Source organism: Ptychodera flava, unplaced genomic scaffold (assembly GCF_041260155.1).
Source record: "Ptychodera flava strain L36383 unplaced genomic scaffold, AS_Pfla_20210202 Scaffold_40__1_contigs__length_1388640_pilon, whole genome shotgun sequence".
Lineage (NCBI taxonomy): Eukaryota > Metazoa > Hemichordata > Enteropneusta > Ptychoderidae > Ptychodera > Ptychodera flava.
The window spans coordinates 138707-153617 of NW_027248362.1; the positions used below are offsets into that span (position 1 = coordinate 138707).

General features: G+C 36.3%; 1 protein-coding gene across 4 annotated transcripts in view; it reads right to left on the minus strand.

Annotated features, from left to right (window-relative positions):
• The window catches only part of LOC139127975 (endosome/lysosome-associated apoptosis and autophagy regulator family member 2-like), a 236864-nt gene that overhangs the window by 93828 nt on the left and 128125 nt on the right, over positions 1 to 14911 (minus strand). For all 4 annotated transcript variants that reach the window (XM_070693825.1, XM_070693826.1, XM_070693823.1 and 1 more), the window contains exons 9-11: positions 12768 to 12948; positions 11582 to 11686; positions 10856 to 11138 (exon numbers count right to left, since the gene is read on the minus strand). In XM_070693825.1, coding sequence (XP_070549926.1) covers positions 10856 to 11138; positions 11582 to 11686; positions 12768 to 12948 — 569 coding nt within the window. The remainder of the gene's footprint in view (positions 1 to 10855; positions 11139 to 11581; positions 11687 to 12767; positions 12949 to 14911) is intronic.

Consider the following 14911-nt stretch of genomic DNA (forward strand, 5'->3'; position numbering starts at 1 on the left):
TAACTATAGAACATATTGAAATACACAGTGAAACGTTTACAACGTAAAAAATGTGCCCAGACCGAGAAACAAGATGGCGTCCGTTTCGATTCTTCAACTCAGATTTTGTCCTACAGTTGTGCGCATGCGCAGACGGTAGCTTTAGCGAAAGTGAGTCAAAATCAAGTAAATATAAAATAAAAATGGATAAAAATATTGTTTAAAAATAATACAAGGCATGTATCACCAAATTTTGAACATTTCTGACGGCATTTCAACTATACGAACACCCATGCCAAATATCACAATAATCAAATCAGTGGTTTTGAGGAAAAATTGAAAATAGTGGTTTTCACAAAACAGCTAAAAAAGTGACTTTAAAATGATTCAATCAAAAAAACAAAAAAGACCGTTTGAGATACATGCCCAAGTGACCACTAGACCAAATTTCAGAAAAAGTTACTGAAGCGTTTCTGAGATACCTGCGTCCACAGCATACGGCCCACTGTATGTGACAACAGAGGCCGCGTCATCACATTAGTACTTTGGGCCAAAGGCCCAAAGGACTAAAATTCACCGACTTGAACCAAGTCTACCCCCTCGCCCACAAAGAGTCTCATGACAAGCTTTTTGATCATCAAACTTTCTGACCAAAATCTCAAAAAATACCGTCATGGACAGTGTGCTCACATTCGGTTTGAATTGGTCCCTTCCAGAAATATTTAAATCAGGAAAAACAAGAATGACAAAAGCAAATATCTCCAACTTAGGTACTGGAGGTCATCTTTAGGAACATGCATATCAACTTCTATAGCAATGGGACAAGCAGATCCTAAATACATGAGCAAATGTCAACAACAAAAAACAGACAGAGGTTTGATAAAAAGAAAAGGTGGGAGTGGGTAAAAAAATGTACAGGGGATCTGGTAAACAAGTAATGCTACCTCATCAATCTTCCAGACCCTACCCCCTCCTGAATATCAAATGTTCCATCCCTTGATATTACATAACGCTAGATGACAGGATATGTACTTACAACCTTGGGGAGTTTTTAATTAATGCGATGAGTGTTATCATTCTAATGTAAACAGCACTTAAGTTAGTTACAGATAGTGAAATGCCTTCCACTGTGGGCGGTGATTACAACATCTGGAATTATCCTGGATCCAAATTTCTCATCATTTCTTGTATATCTCACATAGAAAAGTTGCAAAAATTGGTCTGCAATGAAAAATTCACCTCAGCTTGTTTTCTGGATCAAATTTTCCTAAAAATTGATACCAAATATGACAAAATTATGTTCACAGCCTTTGAACCTGTCTCACAACATATCCTCAGGGTTGGTGTAGGTCATTTAAGGTCACAAACTGAGAAAATTACCTAAAATATACAAATTTGGGGGTTTCCCAACACTTTGAGCAGAAGATTTATCTAATAACATCCCTCGGGACTTTATACCAAATTACAAAGCTATCAAACAAGTAATTTTGAGAACAAGTTTTCTTGACCAAAAATGACATTATTGTCTTAAAGTTGCAATATGGATCAGAATTGACCTTCATATTTCGAAGATTTAACATTTTAGAAAAATCCATACAATTTCATTTGCAGATTCGACCATTAACAGGAACACGGGGATGGCTCTAATTTGAGTAAATTGATTTAATTACAGAATAAATTGCTGTTTTGGTACGTACTGTTTGCGAGAGTAAAGCACAGAATTTGAAACGTCATTTTTACTATTTGAATATGTACGCATGCGTATTTGGTGCATGGTAACGGTTTGCGAAATTGCAACATCGTGTCAACATGCCTAGCTAGCCTTCCCACGGGCAAGCGGTCAGGTCTCTGCCCGCGCCCTGGGTCTCTGCTGACTGATTCAGCCACTTAAAAATGGAAGAAATTAGCCAAAAATGTCGGCAAAATAAACATTGTTTGGTCAGATCGAAAGATGGAACCAGAAAAAAGAGTGACACGCGACTACTGCACCACGTCGAGGAGGCAGACTGTGTCTACAGTTTCTCGTCGAAAACACCAACGTCGCCACTGTGTGATGATCAACTTCACTAACGAGTGGTGTTTCCTCGGGCAACACCGACCTGGCAACACAGTGCGGACCCCACGATTTGTAATGTGAACCGGGCCTTAGTCCCTCTGCAAGGAAATAACTTAGATCTGTTTGCATTCATTGATAATCTATATCCTTCAGGTCAAATATGCATTTTTCGGAAACAAAGAAAAACTGCAGTCTCCATCATTAATGGCATGGTCTCATTTACGACGCGTCGATCGACGTGCTGACATGGCCATGCAAGACCAGACTGAGGGGCAAGACAGTTGCCGAACTTCTGCAGTGGTGGATGATACTGAAGTGGGCAAAGCTTTCAAATAAATATAGCGTGCAGATACCTCGCCTTTTAACATGAAAAATGTAACAACATGCAACGGGGAGAGGATTGCGGAAACGCTGTCAGGCACGCGGTGAACACAACCAGATCGGTGTACGTGGTCTGGACCGCTCGATCGATCGAACGTACACAGTAGGTGCACACGGCGCGGCACTGACATACATGTATATGGGTGAGAAAAATCAATCACACGATCTTTTGTCGAGCTGTACTTTATCATATCGATATACTTATATTTCTGAAACATTGTGATGCTACCAAAGTTAGGCAAACGCAAAATTTACAATAAATTATCATTATGTATGTCAAGTTCTGTCATCGTGTCAACATCGCCCCTCCAACGTGCACTCTATTGAGACGTCATCACTCTTGGTGGTACTTGTCACGTGCACAGCAGAAACGCCAATGTTTTTGTTTTGAAAGTTTGTTTACAAAACAGCTTTTCTAGGCGGCCGCAACGTATCAAATGAACGTGTTTGTGTGCCGGGATTGGTAAGAGGCTTAGCTAAGAAGAGTACTTCAACGTAGTATGGTCTATTTGCTTTAGTTTTACGAAAAAAATCGACAAGTTTGATCCATATTGCAACTTCAAACATACAAATTTGTATATTTCACGACAATTTCCACATTTCTAACTAATGTCATTTCTGTACGTCTGTGTACCGAATATAAAAGCTGTCTGTCCAGGGGTTTTAAAAAGAAAATATGGTTTAAAATTTTTTGACCAAAAATGACAAAATTGCTCAAAAACAGTAATTTTCCCAATTTTGTCATAATTTCAACAAATTAGAAGAGTAACACCCTCGCAAACATCAAACCCAAATTTGAGAGCGATTGGGCTGGCGGTTTCAGAGAAGAAGAATTTTTACTGAAAAATGAGAAAAATCACCAAAAAATTCAGCAAAAATACAAAATTAAGGATATCTTCACAATATTCACAAAACTGTGTAAGGTTAACCTAAGGTGCTTGCACACAAATTTTCAAAGCAATCAAAACAGCGGTTCTTGAGATATTAATTCTTTACCATTTTCACATTTTTGTAAATGCATTTGCATAATTTTGGCGATGCAGACTTCTTTGAACAAAATCCCATCTATAGCCTAGGATGCATCCACACATCAAATACCAAGCTGAAATGTGCAGCGGTTTGCATGTTTTTGATGTTGACGGTCATACTGTACGTACATACACACATACATACATACATACATACATACATACATACATACATACACACATATATACAGATGCCATCGACTTCAGCTTATATGATAAACTCACATTGGTATAACCAAAAGTGAGCTAAAAATGGAGACAGCCCCTGCTAGGAACTTCCGTGGCAGGATACTTAAAGCCATTCCTTGGGTATAAAAGGCAGCTTAACTTCAGTGGGTTCATTGTTTCGAATGACTGACACATGGAAGCAACGCGAGCAACTGCTCCAGAAAATGGCATAAATCTTTTCCATGCAGATAATATAGCTCTGTGCCACCATATTACTTTTCGTGAATACTTTGGACATAGCATTGTGAGCGAAATACTGTCTTTTTTTACTTTTCAAGTGAGTCATTGATGAATATTCTGTTTCTTATTTTGAATAGCACTCGGCTGGTCTCTGATCATGGGGGCAAGCATAAGATTAGCTTGTTATATAAATGTCAAAACTTTTGGAAGTTTAGGCATCTTTGAACACAGTTGCTCTTTTTTCAAATTTGCTATTTTAATGTTCCAAGAAGGCATTGCACAACATGATTTTTTGATGTTTACTTTTATACAAATATTAGTACTATATATATATATATATATATATATATATATATATATATATATATATATATATATATATATATATATATATATATATAATTTTGTATAAGAAACCATAGTTGTGTTTTGTTGAGACCATCATTGATTACATTCTAAGATTTAGTTATATATATATATATATATATATATATATATATATATATATATATATATATATATATATATATATATATATATATATATATATATATATATATATATATATATATATATATATATATATATGTCCAGAAGAGATAATAACCAAGGTGGAAAAAGTATGTTGATAAAAGTGACTGATTATCAAGGGATGTTGTTTTAAAAAATGATTGCAAGATGCACATGACACTGTTATCAATCAATCAATCAATCAATCAGAAGAATTTATAGAGCGCCAGTATCCACTACGAAGTAGTGTTCAATGGCGCTGTACAAAGTTATGGCAAGGTGTCAGTAGGCTCCTTCAAAAATGGGTCTTGATGCTCTTCTTGAAATTGTCCAGACTGGAAGACTGCCGTATTTCTAAGGGTAAATTATTCCAGTTAAGTGGAGCAGCACGCGAGAAGGCACGTTCACCATAAGTTTTCAGTCTGCATTGTGGAACATGAAGAAGATCCTTGTCATTTGACCGGAGAGTACGGGATATAGGTTTACGGTGGATTAAGTCTGATATATATGTTGGAGTGCTGTCATGAAGTGCCTTGTAGGTGATGAGTAGAGTCTTGTACTGGATTCTGAAGACAACTGGTAACCAATGTAGATTTATAAGAACAGGTGTGATATGATTGAATTTCCTGGTACGTGACACTATTCTAGCTGCAGTGTTCTGGGCGTGCTGAAGTGGTAAGATGTCTTTGGCAGGTAATCCGTATAATAATGAGTTGCAATAATCGAGTTTTGTGGTAATGAGGGCATGAACAAGCATTTTGCAGGCTTCATCGGTAAGATAGTGGCAGATGCGACCTATTGTGCGAAGGTGGTGATAGATGGATCTGCAGGTCAAGGCTATGTGGTGTTGTAGACTGTGCTGGTCGTCAAAAGTAACGCCAATATTGCGGGCTGATTTTGCGAGTTGAATGCAGGAGGATCCAATGTTTATGTGGTCGATGGGACGAGGCAGGCGGTTGAACTGTGACCGGATAAACAGAACTTCTGTCTTGCTGTCATTTAGTTGCAGTTTGTTTTGTTTCATCCAGGTTTTGATTTCTTGAACTGCTGATTCCATCTTGCTAACTGTGGTTAATGTGTCAGATTGGGAGAAATACTGGTATAGTTGATTATCATCGGCATATTGGTGGAAATCAATATTAAGGTGACGGATGAGTTGACTAAGAGGTTGGATGTATATGCAGAACAGAAGAGGGCCGAGTACAGAACCCTGAGGTACTCCGAACTGCAGATATTAAGGCTCTGATTGACAACCATGTATGGATACTGACTGGGTTCTGTTCTTTAGGTATGATTTTTTATTTTTGTTTGGAACTAACGCAATGTCACTGGCATAGTCATTTCCATATTGAGCTACCATTAACAGAATTTATGCAAAATGCGGCCAAAATTAAGAGGTCAAGTTAAGATTAGCAACTGACAGTGATAGATCCAAGCAGAGAACGACACAAAAGAGTCCAAGATTACCAAGAGAGTACATGATATGACGAGTGAAACATGTGTGACTCTGTTATTCTGATTTTTTGGCTAAATGTCCCATTAGGTAATGGCCAATGGGCCAAAATGGTTATTTACCACAAAAAGAGTGATTAAAAATCAAATCCTCAGTACAAACCCCACCCCTGACCTTGCAATATTGCGCCTAATTACTTTTAACGGTAATAACTTTTAAAATAACACATCAGATATAATTACTTTGTACTGGAAGTAACTTGTGTTATTATTTATAATGCTCTGCTTTGAGCACCATAATTCTAACAATATATATATATATATATATATATATATATATATATATATATATATATATATATATATATATATATATATATATATATATATAATTATATATATATATATATATATATATATATATATATATATATATATAATGGTTGTAATTATCAGGGGGGTCTTATAATCGAGCCATCCCGTGTTTTGAACTAACACTGCTAATTTATGCTAATTTATTCATGTCGATTCAGCATTACTCGAGACTTTCACACATTTTTTGGCAGAACATACTAAAGCTTACTCATCTTAGCAACTTCTGACAAATTATTCTCGAGAATACACAAAGTCGAAAATACATGTAAATGGCAACTGTTCCTTCATTTCAAAGATAAAACACAGCGATCACTTCCCAGCCTAACTGACGAGTTGTTTTTTGATCGCTGTTAAAATTTCAACTGCTCAAACAATCCCTGTCTGATCAAATGGTTTGTGAGGTGAAATAAAACTTTGAAACAATTCTTGAAAGACGTAGACAATTCAAAACAGAAAGTCGATCATATATTCACCGGATTGGCATCATGCAGTTAACTCATGGCATATACAATACATGCATTTGCTGCACGTAAAAATAACCAACCTTTCTTTCAATCTAAGGTCTGTGTCGAGTAAAATAATGATATGGCACTGAAATTCATGGTTGTCAACGGTAAGAATTCATGATCCAAGGTGAAAAACTGTTAGCTACAAACAGTAAACCCGTGCATGAAATGGTAACACATACATCGTGGATCAGCTTGCAGCATGCAGCAAAACAATATGGCGGTCACTGTGGACTATTCTATTATATTGAGCAGGGGCCGCAGAAGGTTAACAACGGAATGATACAGAAAGAAAAGTATATAAGGACAAAATTTAGTTTTGCCTGCCGTAAAACAAATTTCAATGTTACATCATTTTAGCATCTTTAATGATTTTTCTAGGTCTTAAAGGAAATTTTAACCACTAAATAATTTACAACACTATGCTTATGCGTACACACCCTGCCTAACAAATAGTATCTCCATTACAGCTCTTCAATAGGCTCAAACAAAGGCCAAACGACCTTGAAAGTGTCAATGGGCAATCAGCAACATCAGCCATCGTTTGTAAATATGCACGTTAAGGCTCTTCTAAATCATTAGATGGCCAGTCAGCAACAACTTCGTACTAGTGATCGTTGAAGTCATACTATCATCAATTTTTGAGTTGTGATTTGTTGGCTTTTTGAACTAAGGTAGGGAGGGGTCTTATACACGGATGTATAGCATTTTTGAAAATCTTCTAAAAGTGGGGAGGGTCTTATACTCGAGCGGGGTCTTATAATCGGAGGAATACGGTATATATATATATATATATATATATATATATATATATATATATATATATATATATATATATATATATATATTTACTATGAATATTTGTACATTTTTCCTCAGTATTTGACATTTTTAGAATATCTTTTTATTCAATTTCTGTCATTTCCTAAAAGTTGAAAGACTTCTTTGTGTTGGTCAAGCTTTCATCAGGCAGTAAATTCAACAAGCATCAAATGTGACAGGTACTTCATATATAGTCTGGTTCCCTGACCCGTTTTCCCTGGTAGAGGGCGTGGGGGAAAAAAGGGGTCAGGTACCGGGGATCCATCTTGATCAGCATTTTGTTCAAGATGGCGGAGGTTAGTCACCTGACAGAACATGCTACAACAAATATTGCTGCTACCATGAAAACGCCGGTCAAGTTTTGACTGGATCAGAAAACCTGCTTCCTTTGTTCGAACACTGGTATCCAAACCAAAAACATTGGCACAGGAGACAGGAAACATAAACTGATAGGATTAATCCAGAAGTACCCAGAAATAAAAAGTGTTTGTTTTGTTTATTGCATTTCAAGGCCTCCAGCCCATCTGCAGAGCATTAGGGGAAGACTGCATTAACTTGCATGGTACCTGAAACCCGAGTCCTTGCCTGAGCAACTCGGGTGACAAACAGAAGACTTTTAATCCCCAAGGTGTGAATGTTCCATTGTTATGTTTATATAATCCAGCTATAATCCGCCATAGAATGGATAGAATGGTGTCCAAATTTCATGAAAAATGCCAGGCATCACGTTCTAAAAGTATCAAAAGGTGTGCTAAATCCCCATTTTGTGGTACAAACAAGAAGTTGGTGTCAAGTGAGCCTGAAAGTAGGAAACCTCGGAAAAAGTTACAAGTGTTACTTTCATCCAATCACAGCTTGTTTTATTTTTACCCAATAGCGTCCATGTTTACATTTGCCGGTACCTGACCCCTTTTTTCCCCACGCCCTCTACCGGGGAAAACGGGTCAGGGAACCGGACTACTTCATATAGGATATGTCTGCGTCTGGAGGGCAGGCATCATGGTGTTTGTTAAATATTTCCTCCAGATAGGCTTGCATTGTTTAATGCAATTCGATGTTTATCGTTGCTGTAGCCGATGTTTGATTTTCCTGTCTCAAATTTTCACTCATTTTCGTTCATATGACTCTGGAACTCAGGGAAACGATTGGGAAGAAAGGGTTATCTTGAAATATTGAGGTATTCGCCAATATTTTACAAAATTAAATGAGAAAAAATGTTACATAAATGCCGACAGGCTTACACAATGACCGTTTTCAGAGACATATGCAGATTATGCAACAGGCCCATATAACGTTAGGCCATGAGGGGATATCCAGGCAACACAGTACCAAACACACATAGTGCACACTGAGCGAGCAAACACAAAGTGAGTACTCCTACAACGTCAGCTCAGTAAGTCTGTAATAGATCGCAGTCAACTAAGTAACCTTGGAGAAAGGCTTAACACTGTGGCTAACTCCCTTTTGATTTTTGTCCCAGTTCAAAATCGTTCTTCTCTTTTTCGTTCAAACGCTTTTTTGGCAGGTATCGCAAGCTGGTAGATAAATACAATATCTCTCTTCGACAAATGATCACTGATGGCATCGGTGACATTGGGCCTTAGTTAGTGACCACTACCTATCTGACTTACAGATTGATATATGGCGGGTGCCACATGTGGGGCAGGATGCGCTTACTATTTTCGAAACACCTGACATCACTTCTTGGTCTTTTGGCCAGAGGTCCATATATCTTTCTTTCATGAATTTGACTTTGTTTGTACCGTCTATTTACTGTCTGTTCTGTGCTGTTTTGTGTCTATGTTTACAACTATTGTCTTACAAATTTTGACCTAGTGTTATTGGATTATGGATTGGTATGATTGCGATTATCTTGCTACACCTCAACCCGAACCATGGACAGCCCCCCCCCCCCCCAACCAGTTTATGATATGACCCATCACAATGCCATGACGTTGACAGATACTGACGAACGGAAGTTGGAAGTTGACAGAACCATACTGGTTTTCAATTCTAATAGCTTCTCTGTCTATAAATAGACGAGAAGCTAAAAATTACATTCCTGTGGTCAAATTTCCCAGTGTCTTTTATTCATTTATTTTAGGAGGATTTTTGCAAGATGATGAATTAATATATCACAAGACAATAAAAATCCTGTTCTTTTTGTGACACTGCTGATATAAAGTTCCGTATTATTACCTCAGTTATTTAGACCTTTCCATGAATACTGCAAAACAATGGGTTGAAAGCACCAAAATCTGGAAGAACTCTCTACAAGCACATCACAACTTGCTGTAGCACTGTTTTCATAAGCTAGTTGGTTCCTTGAGATCAGCTACAATCAAGCTGAAGGGGTCTTGACTATACATGGAATTAATTAGCATAGCATGACCTGCAAACTTCTAGCATGGCAGGGTCTATCCCCAGTCAGCTACGGACGATTTGAATATGTTTCTCTCGACTTCTTCAAAAAGCAATTAGGGACAAATGCCATTTCAGAAGGAAGGGATACTGTTTTCCAGGGAAATTTTGAATTTTGCTAATATTTTTAGGTGAAGTCATGAGCTTAATGCAGACAAAATACAGACATAGGGCATCTGAGATAGGCAACCATTCCAATAGTAGTGTGCTGTCAGCTGTACACTGTGTCAATGTCAGAAGGTACATTGATTCTAATACGTTACTGTTGTAGGTAAACTTTTTCATTTTCAAGTTGGTGATACATAAAGTTTGCTTCATTGTTTCACTCTCCATAATTTTTGGTAGTTTGTGGATGCGGGGCTACCAGGAATTTCAAGCCCTGCTCTGTCTGTCTCTGTCTGTCTCTGTCTCTGTCTCTGTCTGTCTGTCTGTCTGTCTCTTTATATATATATATATATATATATATATATATATATATATATATATATATATATATATATATATATATATATATATATATATATATATATATATATATATATATAATTATATATATATATAAGTATGAAGATATCCTCGTGGGAAATGACAGTGTTCAATGCAGAGAGCAGAGCGTAATAAATAATAACACAAATTACTTCAAGTACAAAGTAATAATATCTGTTTAGTTTTATGCATCCTGCAATCTTCAGACAGAAGATCTTCTGTCTGAAGATTGTAGGATGTATGAAACTTAATAGATATTATTACTTTGTACGTGAAGTAATTTGTGTTAAAATATATATATATATATATATATATATATATATATATATATATATATATATATATATATATATATATATATATATATATATATATAGATAGATAGATAGATAGATATGCCTAATATCAGTTATTAAATATGTATATTCTACCTGTACTGTTGTTTATCAGTTGAACCCTCCCAACTTTCAATTACATCTGATGATCTGCTATCTTCCTCCATGAAGTAGAACCCACAGTCACCGCTACACTTCATTTCAAAGATAAAAGAAACCTGGCCAACTTCACCAGGCTTGCCATTAAATACTCCTGAAGAACTGCGGAAACCATCAGTATGTAAAGTCAGAATCAGGTAGGCTTCATCTGAATGACCTAACCCTGAGTGGATGTTATCACTTCCTAGCTGCCAGCCTTCTTCTGATGCACATCCATAGTCTGCAACACAGACAAACCATTAAGAATGACAAATTATCAATCACATTTATAGGGGAGATGGAAATGTATCTTGCTCATCCTGTGACGCACAAGGTTTGCACATAAAATTGCCTGTGGTCTTGTGGCGATATTGCTGTCTGAAATATATGCAAATTCATGCAAATTTAAACATATATCTCAAATTGATATCCATAATAAGCTTTATAACATTGCATCATAAAGTGTTTTTTCATTATAAGATAATTTGGCTGGCAATTTCACAAAGAATCTTCATATGCAAAGAGTTAGTGGTTGTAACTTGACAACAGGGAACGTACACCAGAGCATGAAGGGTAATCACCCATTTGTGAAGCTCCGTGTCCTGACAATGGAGCTAACAAGAATATTTCTTCGTTGGAAATGTAACATAATCAGACTCTCTACTAAAATAGAAGAAAATTTACCTGTCATGCTAAGGCAAGAAGTATCCATATTTGAAGGCATTGAATGCCACCATTTCAATTCCATACCGTACACCGGAGCAGTGGATGCTGGGCATGGTTTACATTCTAAAATCAATACACATGACAAATGACATAGAGTGATCAGTCAGTGGTATAACTTGTTATATCATACCAGTATATTGACGGCGTAAATGCAGCGATCTGATTGGTCAAGACAAGAAAAGAACTATGGTATATTTAAATGTGATCAGTTCACTTCATATATGCACTTACTATCGCTCATGCATATATGTCATGAACTGGTCAAAATCTCGTGGTATACCGTCGTCAGGATGCTTTATTGCTAAATTATTATTAACCTGCGTCTGTAACCTATAGAGTTTTGTTGTACAGTAAGTTTTGGTTTCAGAGGATGTAGAGTCCAATACCTTTGATAGGCAAAACAAGAAAATATTTCATATTACAAAACAATATACTTTGAAACAATCAGTACTTCATGTAGTGAATAATTAATAGACATTCCAAAACCTGTGAATTTGAGTGACATTATGCTGTTGACCTACAATATCTACTGTGTGCACTACACTGTGCAGGTTGAAATTTTGTTCTGTGCCCTTAGTGGACTCGGGTCTGGTCTGCTTGCTATCACTCAGTGCAGTGCACACCAGGCATCCTAAAAACACCTTAATTTGACCTGGTTCTAGTAAAATTGAAATAAAAAGGTGTATAATAATATGGTTATTCACAAAATACCAGGACTTATGTTGTCACACATCGTATGCCTTGGTATTGTCCTCGACACTACAAGTCTTGGACAATACCTCTTCTTCATTATGTACTCAGACATAAATACCGGTATTTTGCAAATAACCTTATATTGCAACATGTATGCACTTTCCTGCTGAAAATAAAGCTCTATCTCAATAAAGCATGACATATAAACACCACTTATATTTCATTTTACTTGAACTATTGGTGGTTTTGCCATAATCTGGATGATAATATCATATCATTCAGTATCCTTGTGTGAAGTTTACGCAAAATCTAAAATTAGACATGGATCATTGCATGGAATTATTTCACACACAGTGTGGACTCATAATTTACAGTTATTAAAGCCATATGTTCACAATAAAAGCACTGGGAGATAAGCAGTATTTAATAGACTCATTTCTTGATAACTGACCTTCATCACCATTGGAATATTGATTTTCTGGGCAGAATTCACAATGGGAATTGTTATAAAAACTCATTCCTGGGTTACATGGTGGACAGTCTTGCATTGCACCTGATGGTGGTAGTTGAGCTGCACCTTGAACATCACTACGGCATATTTTTGGTTCTATCCACTTGTACATCATATTAGTCTGGAAAATATTTCAAAGATACATCAAGTGGCAAGTTGGTTCTCTAGAAGATTTTGAATACTTTTCATGATGATCGTATGTTTCTTGCAAATAGCAATATGGCAACAAACGCTAAATGAGCTCAAATGGCCTGCTGGTTCTGGAAATAGATATTTGTAGATTAAGGTGGAGCTGCATGTTGCCAACACAGTTTTTTTGAAGCAATATTTCTCATCAAAGATGACAAGGAAACCCACTCATACCATATATTTTCAAAAAGCAGAGACTCTAAAGTTTAGTATGGTAGTAGTAGTTTACTCAAAGGATGAAGTGGGTGTATATTTGGGGTAAAAAACCTCATTTTGGGATTAATGATAAAAATTAAGTCAAAAACGACGCTCTTCTCTAAAATGTAATATTTCACCTGAAAGAAGAGTATATGTAGAAAAAAACAACTATTTTATTTTGCATTATCTATCCTCATTCTAAAATGGCAAAGGTTGAAAAACTGACACTCAAAAAAGTGATTAAAATCATGATCAGCAAAATTAAAATGCCTCTTATTCAAAATGAAAGAACTCAATCACCAAACAAAATAGTCATTTTGTAATATAGCATTTCAAGAACATAATGTGAAAATTTCAGAAAATTTGACCCAGCCAGAGTGGTTTTAAATTCTTTAGAAATTTTGAAATTGGGAGGAAAAAGAAGCCAGGAAATCGGGTGATTTGCATCCATTTGCATAAATTAACACTTCTTTATCACACAACTTACGACTGCTTGACAAGCTAAAAAGTGAACTCAACCAATATTTTAATCTTTGGTTAACAAATTAATTAAAGTTGAATGAATATTTGCAAAAAAGTAATTTTTGAGCAAAATACGCTGTGTAAGGTGCAGCGCCCCCTTAAATAGGAAGTTTTCAAAAACATAGGGCCAATGTCCCTGAAGCTACTAAAGACATGGATGCAAAATTAAGTATTTCCTGACTGTATGAAATAATTTCACTAAGGTCATCCTAAGGGACCTGTATACCAAATAATAGAGCTGTCTGACCAGCGGTTTAGAAAAAACAAGTCACCGTTGATGACACAGTCCTCATTTGTTAATGGGTACTTTAATTACAAGTTCTCAGAGAGGATAGAGTGCTGTTTATTAATTACGTCTGTGATTAAAAATACTGCGATACAGATTGGGTCTAATGGCTGAGAATGAGTCCCATAGTGGTGAAAACATAAAACCAATGTAGGCTACCATCCTAATCGCCATAGGTGATAATCTACATTGATAATCTACATTGTCATCCAAGATGGCAGCTGCATGGCAACCGCAGGCTTCCAAGCAAATCTATATACTATACTTATGGCATAAAGCAGCTCAATTTATTACCGTTTAAGTGGTTTTTGTGTGAATCTTTATGTTCTTTATGTGCCCAAGACTGTTCTTGCAGATTAAATAGGAAGTTTTCAAAAACACAGGGCCAATGTCCCTGAAGCTACTAAAGAAAGGAATATTTTGTTATTTTGTTCATGTAAGGTGACTGCCGTTTTTCCAGTGTGGCTTCTAAGTAAATCCATATACCTTGTTTTACACGTAAGGTATAAAATGCGCACACCATTACCGATTTAAGTGAATTTAGTGTCAAATTGTATTTTTTATATACCTGAGACTGTTCTTACAGGTCTTCAAGGTATATTTTGTAATTCTCTTTATCTCTAAATGGAAAACATACAACTAGCACTCATGGAACCGAACCATAGACAACTTCAAAACAAATGTATACTTTTTCAGACCAAATACTAAAACTTTATTTTGTCAACATTAATGTGATTTTAGTTTTAGCAAGAACAATTTCAAAGTACTGTGCAAATCAGACCACTGCGATAACACCCACAACTACCGGCACATTTACAACCACATTTCAGCTATATGAGGTGGAGCTATACAATAGACGAACCAAGCGTCACCTTCAACAGCAATGGAG